This window comes from Miniopterus schreibersii (genome assembly GCF_964146895.1).
Source record: "Miniopterus schreibersii genome assembly, chromosome: 11".
Classification (NCBI taxonomy): Eukaryota; Metazoa; Chordata; class Mammalia; order Chiroptera; family Miniopteridae; genus Miniopterus; species Miniopterus schreibersii.
Window position 1 is genome coordinate 7,054,863 of NC_138111.1, and position 10,138 is coordinate 7,065,000.

A 10,138-nucleotide genomic window follows, 5' to 3' on the forward strand; every position below is an offset into this window, starting at 1 on the left:
GTTTATTTTTGCCATTTGGCCTAATGGTATTGAGTTGCCAATAACTGAGAAGGATAAGATTGTGAGAGGGGCAGATGTGGGGGAAGACCAAGAGTTTGATTATGGACATGCGGAGTTTGAGATAACTTATTGGATATCCCAGTGGAGGTGTCAAATAGAAAGTTGAATATGTAAGTCTGTAATTTTAAGGGGTGTTTAAGGTCTAGGAATAATCATTTGAGAATTATCAGCATGTTGAGGATATTTATTTAGGCTTTCCCCTTTTATTTACTTTTTAATTAAGGTATGCTTTCCATATATTGAATTGTAGAGATATTAAATGTAATATTTAAAATACAACTTTAAAACTTTTTCAAGTGTGCATTTAATATTTGTTGATTACATGTACTTAAATATTCAGAATCTGGAATTGGATAGCCAAGTGCCACATTTAAAAAAAGAATTGGGTCCTTTTCTCTTGGTTTACCATTTAAAATCTCTTGGTTTACCATTTGATAAATTTGTCCTACTAGTGTGTTGAAAAGGTAGTTTTAGTTACATTTTTTAAAAATTTCTAAGTGACTGCTATTTCAGAGGTCTGCTTGATTTCTCTCAGTTCAATTTGGCTGTGCTCAAGAATAGAATGGAGCTGAACCTATTCATTGCAGATTTTAAGGCCTGAGATTGATTGATTTAAAAAACCAAGTATGAAATTTTCTAACATTCATGAAAATAAAAGGTATAATGTACTTAACGAGCTATTACTTTAAATGATATTCAGGTTAATTCAGAGAGTTAAATGATCTTTGAGAAGATACGGAACTCACTTGTCTTGACTTACTAATGAATAATTGAATCAGAATTCCTTCCGTAATTATTTTATTCGTTGATTCATGCAACAGAATTTATTTATTGAGAGTCTACTTTGTTCATTGGTTTCTAATGGCTAAGTGCCTTGGCTGGGCAGATTTTAGCTTTGCTACTTACTAGTTGTGTATGTGGCCTAGGGCTGATCATATTCTAAGCTTCATTTTCCACATTGACAAAATTGAGATAATGCTAGTATCTGCCTCACAGGCTTGTTATGAGGAGTAAACGGGATACATTAGCTTGCTCAGTAAGTGTCAGCTACTATTACGCTAATACTCTTTCTCCCTCTCCTCCTCTTCAGCTTTGTCTTCCTGATTTTTGTGCTAGGTGTCATTGGAGAATGTGAGAGGATTAAGATGCGAGACCTTGACCTTGAGGAACTATAATTCCAAAATCACACAATATTAGGCCAGGAGAGGTACTCAAGATTGTCTAGTTAGACAAGCCCAGAAAGGTTTAGTGAATCATCTGGTATTACACACCTGGTAGTGGCAAAGCTGGGCCAAAGCTCAGGTCCTCTAGCTGTGAATGCGCTTCTTACAGAATGGCTGCTTTGTTGGTTTGTCTGACTCTGTCCTCCCACCCCTGCCCCCCTTAAGCCCTAGTTCTTCCAAATTGACAATCCTGACCTGTGTCTTTTTCAGTGCACAAACATTGAAGTATATGTGAGGCTTTTTTCACACATTAGACCTGAGTATGACCCTGGACCCTCCCTCCTTAAGGTGCCAAGGAAGACTTTTTAGGGAAGGTGGACTGGCTGTCTGTGTGTGTAACCACAAAAGTGTTTTTATCTTCCTCTTCTATCGCAGCCCAGGAGTTAAAGTCACTGTTTGAAAAAAAGTCCCTCAAAGAGAAACCTCCAAGTTCTGGGAAGCAGTCAATATTATCTGTACGCCTGGAGCAGTGCCCTCTGCAACTGAACAACCCCTTTAATGAATATTCCAAATTTGATGGCAAGGTAAGTAAAAATGAAACTTTGTCCCTTTAAGTCGGCAATTTTCAACCCGTGTGCCATCAGAATTTTTAAAACATGCAATACAATACCTGACTATTTTGTCAGGGGCACTGACCTCTTTTCCCTTAGGTTGTCAGATAAAAAAATAACAGCCAACACGACAATAGACATCTGGTGTGAATGCCCTGTCTTGGACCATAAATATATAGGTCATATAACAGAGTTGTGTCTTATTGGTCACATCACATAGTAAGGCTGTGTCTGGCCCTAGCAGGTTCGGGTTAGTGGTTAGAGGGTTGGCCCTCGGACTGAAGGGTCCTGAGTTCATTTCCGGCCAAGGGCACGTGCCTCAGTTGCAGGCTCAGTCCCTGCGCCGGTGGGGGTGAGGGCAAGTGTGGAGGCAACCAGTTGATGAGTCTCTCTCATGTTGATGTTTCTCTCTCTTTCTCTTCCTTTCACTCTCTGAAAAGCAATGGAAAAAATATCCTCTAGTGAGGATTAAAAAAATAAAATAAGGCTGCATCTGACTGGTTAATTCTTGGTAACAGAAATTCTTATATACAAATATTGGCACCTGATTTTTTAAAAAGACACTTTGAAGCAAAAGGTGTAGGTAATTACTATTACTATATATTTTTTTGTAAATCAATCAAAATTATACCTATTTTTTTAAAAATTGGCAAAAAATATATTTTTGGTTTGCCACAGAATTTTAGTAATTAGTTTATGTGTGCCATGAGATGAAAAAGATTGAAAATCGCTGCTTTAATTAGAACCTCAATCAAGTGGAATTGTTGATATCATTATTATATTATTATTATTATTAGGTTTGGGGTTTAAAAAATGACTCGATAAGTATAGAATGTCTCTCACATTTTCTAAGTCCGAGGATGTAAAAATGTCTGAATTAGCTTTAACATTGTTTCCATAGTACAATATGTTTAGAAGGATTAAAACAAAACCAGACCTAGGATGTGTCTCAGATATGTGTTTGCTTTTTCTTTTTTATCTCCTAAGTGTACTTGAGGGTTTGGGTTAGTTGGGTTGTGATCAATCAAGGTCTAATTGTGTTGGTAAAACCTTGAAAGTGGTTCTAGGAGACAGCATTGTATTGTCTGATTCTTTATTATAACTGTAGGAATTATTAAGGTTCAAGCTTCATTTCAGAATTCTAGGCCCTTGCTTTGCTTGTCAGTATTTCATTGTAGGAATCTTGTTTGACACTTGCTATGCAAAATACTTTTTTTCTGTTCTATCAATTTGCAGTTGTAACATTAGCTTATTTTCCTTTTAGGAAAATGGCCACTATTTTAGGTGGAGTATAGTTCCATGCGCTCATCTCCCCCCACGCAAACACCATTCCCTGCCATTCAGTCTGTCTGTGCTGAGCTGGGCCTCTTTCAGAAGACAGTAGCAGTTGATTTTTATATTTATTGCCATTATGTTTGCTGTCTGGCAGTGGCGTAGGGGTGCTGAGTGATAGCTTGTTGCCTGGAGGGGTTGTGTACAATTTGTCTTATTTCAACACCATTGCAATTAATAAACATACAGCTCTTTGCTTATGTTTGCATTTTTCATATTCAAGTTCTGGTTATGTGCAGCTTCTGTCAGTTGTCATCTCTGAGCAAGATGTTTTCTCTTCAAAACACTTTTACCTCATACAGTGAAGCTTGTTTCCCTAGGCTTAAGTGAACATGTATGGCCATAGGCATGTGAGGTTATTGATGTTGGTGGGAAGGAGAACAGAAACTGGAAACAAAATGCATAGATAACATAAGGATACTAATACGCTCAGAGTTTTCTTCAAAAAACATCTGAAAGTACTTTTAGTAAATTAGAGATTGTATTGATGTAAAGCTTCTCTTAAGCCTTCTCTTATTTTTTCTTGTGAAATGCAACAAAGAGAAGGAAGGGTCCCTCTAGGGGACAAGAATGTCAGCCTCTGGAAAATGGCAAGTTGGGCTGTAGAGGATTTTTTTCTTAAATACTACAGTTGATTCATTTAGATATGTGAGAAGTTACTGGGTTAGGTTACATGGTTGGAATTTATTTGCTTCCATTGCCTGAAACCATCTCATTGTTCGAGGATGTAATTGCGGGAATAATTAATATGTAATAATGCTTTGATGCCAGCAAAATAGCACAGATCTTTTAAAATATTATATTCTAGAATTCTCATCATACCATTAGATTCTTTTATGAATACTTAGGCTTGAATTTGTCAGAAGGTTGTGTTCTCTGCTTGCTATGTATCTAACTTTCAAAGTAACAAGGAGACATTTTTTTTAAATGTAAAGAAGCTATTTCCTCAGTCACAAAGGAATTGTTTTTGCTAGGTGTGTGTTTACACTTAAGACTCGATGCTTTTGTCACATCAAGTCTATTTGTAAGCAGCAAAGAATGTGGGGAAGGCACCATTACACATTGATTAAGAAAGATTTATATGAGTATTTTGTGATGAGATGCTATTTTATTATTATCCTACATATTACAACTGCTAAAATACAATTAAACCCTTGTTCTCATCTATTATTTAATATTGATGCATTTGGCAGATATGTAATGAAAGTGGCTAATATTTGAAGGATATTGTACTGTACATATTAAATTAGTCTTTCTTTATCTTTGTGAAATGCATCAATATGATATTCAATGACATCTCAATGATTAATAGAGAATTATACTTGAGTCAAGCCTTTTTGTAACCTAGAAATTAAAATGACTATTCAAATAACACCTCAAAATGATCAAATTAGCATTTTGTGATTGCATAATAATGGGATTGTAGTAGTTATAACAGCACCATGGCTGCCTCTGGAGTTAAGATCATGTCAACCCCTTGATAATAAAGCCTTTTCTGTGAGAGTCGACTTTAATAATTTCCAGATTGATTCTTCCCATAAATCATTTGACGTTCAGCACTAAATTTTTGTTGCTTGTTGTAACTTAAAATTATTTTATTTTTATTCAGCTCATATTTAAGCAGGGAAATGAGTGTCCTCTTTTAATGATTCACCGTCTTGTCATTGAACCTCCATGCTTTTTGCCTCCAACATAAGGTTTTCCCATGTATTTTTCAGAGGTTTGTTAAAGCCAGTAAAATATGTAGTTTTTCCCCCTACAAATATTCACAATGCTTTTCTTGGGAATAACGCTTGCCTTATTTACATAATTGAGTTGCTTAGGTCTCTTGGGCAAATGGTACATAATTGGGGAGAGAAGGGGACAGGGAAGAGTTTGGGGTCTAATTAAATATGCTAAAAAACTACTTAATTATGTATTTCCTCAAGAGACTAACTGCTGTGAAATCCTCCTTAAGATTAAGCTAGCATTAGATTTGAAGAAGGATTTTGTTTTTGATAGGGCTTTACTATTATTCCATTGTGGTTAAGCCAGCACGTCTAGTTCTCCAGGTTTGTGCAAACTGGATTGTTGTTGGTTTTAGTGATTCTGAGGGTAAGCATCTCTCAGCTGTTGTGTGGAATTAAAGTGACTACTTTCAGATAATTTTTGGTTTCTGTAGCTGGTTAATAATTTCATTTTCAAAATTGTATTTGATTAATTTCTTTAAGGCATACAATTGAGAGGGAAAAGCTGTACTTAGGCGTGTGCTTTGTTGTAATTTTGACAATGTTTTTGATCAGGTTTATTATGTTTATAGTATTTCTTTGGCAAATTGGTGATGTTACCTTTAGATTCGTAGATTATGAATAAATCTGTTTACTGATCATTTAGTCCAAGAGAGATTGCAAGTGGTTTTAGGGAATGCTTAGTTGGATAAGGCAAAACCAGGCTCAACCATCTGCTGGAATTCTTCAGGCTTGTTGAAAACAGGACCTCTGAATAGCTTCATTAACAAAACAAAACAAAACCTCTGTTCTAGAGGTTGAGACAATCAGAAAACTTCATGTGCTAGTCCTGACTTCATTGTATGTTGGAAATGTTGGGTATGACAAGGAGCTGCTTTGAGGTGCTAAGGGAACAGGCTCTATGCATAGGCAGTCAACACTAAGCACTGATTTGAGTGCCCCTAAATATGTAGATTTCTGCCTTGTCCCTCCACCTGTTTCAAATGAAGTCATGTTTTTTTTTTATTTTTTGTTTTTTTTAACATATCTTTATTGATTTCAGAGAGAGGAAAGGAAGGGGGAGAGAGAGAGAGATGGAAACATCAATGATGAGAGAGTCATTGATCGGCTGCCTAGCCGGCAACCCGGGCATGTGCCCTGACCGGGAATCGAACCCCAATCTCCTGGATCCTAGGTCGATGCTCAACCACTGAGCCACGCCCGGCCGGGCTGAAGTCATATTTTAACCCTTTCCTCTCCATGCCCTATCACTTGAGAAGCTTTTACTAGTCATCACTATTTTAGTTCAACTGAGTTTGCAAATATTATCAGAAGTTTAAATGCCCATTTCCTGCCAATATAGTTACTACCAAAGAAATAGTACCGATTACCAGTTGTGTCATCTGGGTCAGGTGTTTGTCACCTCTCCAAACTCAGTTTATGTACCTATGAAAATAGACTTCCTTCCTCACAGGCTGATGAGATCATCAAATAGGATAATGCTGTAGGATAAAGCACCTAGCACAATGAGAAGCAGTGTAATTTAGTTTGTAAGCAGACCTATTTTGTGATAAGACTTGAGTTTGAATCCTGACTCCTCTACTTAGGGTGTGGCCTCAGGCGACTCACTTCACCTCTGGAAGCTCCAGTACTCTTATGTGGAATGAGATGATGACAGTGTATCTTCCTCATGAAGATTAATTGACATAAGACCTGTTTAGCAAGACATGTAGTCATAGGAAGCACTCAACAAATACCCCACTTCAGCCTCTTTTTCTCTCTATAAAGGGTGGGGGCCCATGATGCTGTCTTTCCTGTTAATTAGATTGTTGGCAGGATGGAGTGAGAGAAAATGTGCTCTTAAAACCAGGAGTTCAGAGTAGCATCATGAAACAAGATGTGTAGCAGCCGGGAGGAAGGTGGTTTGTCTGTTGAAGTCCAGGGAGTCTAGTGGGATTTGGCCTTTAACTTTAAATGGAAGATTAAGACAAATAATTACTTCCTTTGTGTATTTTTTTTTTTTTTATTTGTCAGTGGCTATGTCTTTAAACATCAGGTGAGGAAGTAGTTTCATATTAGTAATTGCTTGGCAGTTTACTAAAATGTTAAGTATCTTTCTTGTTTGACCTAATTAAATTCTACTCTTAAATGTAAGGAGAATGTTTGCCTTGACAAGTGCTGAAAAAGGCAGAACCATTTCTGGTTCCTATAGACAACTGTGACTTTGATGATGCTAACTTGTTAGAAAGTAACCATTTCTCTGTTAGAAATTGTTTTAACAGGGAAGCTGCAGAGAGCATGGGGGAAGGGATAATTCATGAGTGCTAATTGCTTGGCTGTTAATTTTCATAAGTGTTGATAGAAGCAGTTCCTTAAATTAAACTTTGTTTAAAATGTATCAGGGGAAATATTCCACAATGTCGAGCCTGAAGTGAAAATTAATATGAATGCTGTGGCAATTAACACATACTGGTTAATAGCTTTTAGCAGCATTTTGGGATGATAGTCCTTAAATACATTTTTGCATGCTGCTCTTGTTTCAGCATTGTTCCAGTCTATGTCTGGATAATTATGAACAAATGTTTTCTACAATCATTGGCATTAAATAGCTCTCTTCAAAGAAAGTCACTTAAAACTTTGCAGAAAAACATGAAGCCACTGAAAATATTGCAAATGCAGAAAAGGTTAGCAAATAGCAAATTGAAATCATGTTTAGAACAATTGCCTTTTGAGGGAAAAATCTGAACTTGGAATATTTGCTATTATCATGGGAATGGGTCTCTCTAATATGCTGTTACTTTAGCATCAGGGTCTCTTCCAAAAAATTCTAGCCTGGACTTTTTAGTGCTGGTTGTGTTTCTAGACAGCAGCCTTTGCTTATTGCTGCCTGAGTGGAGGTGTGGCCTTGAACCTAAGGGCTTTCTGGGCTTAGAACTTGCTTCTTTCCTTTGCACCCTGCAAGTTGGCCAGTCTCCCCTCTTTCCCAGGTGGCTGAGAAGTTGGCTACACCTGGTTGAAAATAATTTCAAGCACTGAGATCCTAGGGAAAACCTAGGACACTGTCCTTATAGGTGTGGTGGGGACTGGGGATGGTGGGATTTTACACTGAGCCTCCTCACTTGGGTCATCTTGCTCTAATACTGGGCCCTGCTTAAACTATCTTAAAAACAACTAACCAGAGAAGTCAAATTATAGCCTAGGGTCACCCAGCTGGTATAGAATCTAGGTGTTTTAATTCTCAAAGACTTTAATTTTTATTTTTAATGACATTCATATTTACAAAATGGAAACTTGAGTTCAAGACTTTAATTTTTATTTTTAATGACATTCATATTTACAAAATGGAAACTTGAGTTCCAAAATGGAAGACCATGTGGTAGAAAGAACATGGGCATGGGATCAGAAGATGTGAGTTTTAGCCCTGGCCATGCCATAGGGCCTGGGACAAGTCACTTTCCATCTCTGAGCCTTGGTTTCTGCATGTTTACAATGAGGAACTTGGCTTATATGGCCTCTTGAATTCCTTTTGGCTTTAAGATTCCATAGTTTTGTGATTAGGGAGGTGACATCAGTGACATGTAGAAGGTTATAGATGGGAACACTTGAAGAGTTGATCTTTTACATATATGTTGGCACTTTCCTCTTTTAATTGATCATAACAAAACTGTGACGTAGGGATGTTATCTCCATTTTATGGATATGGAAACTGAGGCTCAGAAAGAGAAAGTGACTTGCTCAAGGGTTTACAGCCATTGTTATGGAGGAAACAAAACACTCAATAATTGAAATTTTTAGAACTTAAAAGGATTTTCTCTGTAGCAATGGACTTGCGCTCTGACATACTGATTTAGATCATATCAATTGTGTCTTTTGGGTGACGTTGCATCTTGTAAGCCTCAATTTTCTTACATGTTAAAAAGAGAGAATAAGAGCCTGGCCGGGCGTGGCTCAGCAGTTGAGCGTTGGCCTAGGATCCAAGAGATTGAGGTTCGATTCCCGGCCAGGGCACATGCCCGGGTTGCAGGCTCGATCCCCAGTTGGGGGCGTGCACAAGGCAGCCAAACAATGACTCTCTCATCATTGATGTTTCTATCTCTCCCACTCCCTTCCTCTCTCTGAAATCAATAAAGATATATTTTAAAATAATAATAATAACAATGAGATTGGGCCTGGAGAAGGGGGGAGTGCTTTGCACATAGAATCTAGTGTATGTCCCACAAATGTTTTTTCTTTCCACTGACCTTCCTGGTGTGCACAGTAGATTCATTGTTCTGTCCATCCATCCATCTGTCCATTCAACAAATTATTTACTAAGCTCCCACAGTGTACTTGTTCATTTTAAATGTTTATTATTTACCAGTTCTATACTAGGCATTAATAAATAATACAGGACTAACTGCCTTGGAGGAATTTGAAAGTAAGTGTCCATAAAGCCAGCAAGTGGAGGAACCATACCGGACAGTCAAGGTTGTACCCTGTGCTGGGAACTGTGGCGGTGGTCCCTGACTTCAGGTGCATCTGACTGAGCAGAGGAACATGAATTGTAGAGTAAATGTGATAGGCACTGTAGTAGACATCGATACAGAAGACTGAAGGAGTCTGCAGGCAGCAATGACGTTCATCTGGCTTGTTATCCTAGGTAGGTTTGTCTGAATTTTTATTGTGTTAATAATTCCTAGAGGGCAGAGACTCAACTTTGGTCACTTTTAGAATAGAATGAAGCCCAGCATGGCACTCTCCACACATAAATATGGAGGTTTTATTTAATGGCAGTGATAAATTTCAAATGTCATTACTTGTCGAGGCTTGCAACTACATGGCAGTATCATAAGAGCTGTGTTTTATTAATATCTCCACTCCTTTCTGTTAAATTGAAGTTTTAACACCTAGACAAAGATACATGTAAGAAAGTAAGTTTAGGAAATTTGCAAAATATGCTACTATACAACCAAAGATTAAATTGATTTGTTATATGTACATTTAGCTACAATTCATTTTAATTGTCTGTATGAAGTTAAAAAGTATTAGTGTCAGATAAAGATTCATCACCAGGGTGTGATTTAAGGCTGGTGCTGGAGAACGCAGGCATGTGTTCCGGCAGATGTTTGTATAAGGCGCTGTCTTTCCTGACAGCAGTTAAAAAGTATGGTTATAGTAATCAAATTGCGGTGCAGCGACTCAGAGGCTAGGGCCAGATTGAATTAAAATAGATATAAGATTTATGAATAGCAATAGCTGTGATAAAATTTCACTGCCTTCTTCAACA

At 37.5% G+C, this 10,138-nt stretch overlaps 1 protein-coding gene across 12 annotated transcripts in view; it reads left to right on the forward strand.

Annotated features, from left to right (window-relative positions):
• The window catches only part of MAPKAP1 (MAPK associated protein 1), a 202,410-nt gene that overhangs the window by 54,257 nt on the left and 138,015 nt on the right, over positions 1–10,138 (forward strand). For all 12 annotated transcript variants that reach the window (XM_081150443.1, XM_081150440.1, XM_081150446.1 and 9 more), the window contains one exon: positions 1,659–1,807. In XM_081150443.1, the coding sequence (XP_081006569.1) occupies positions 1,659–1,807 (149 nt within the window). The remainder of the gene's footprint in view (positions 1–1,658; positions 1,808–10,138) is intronic.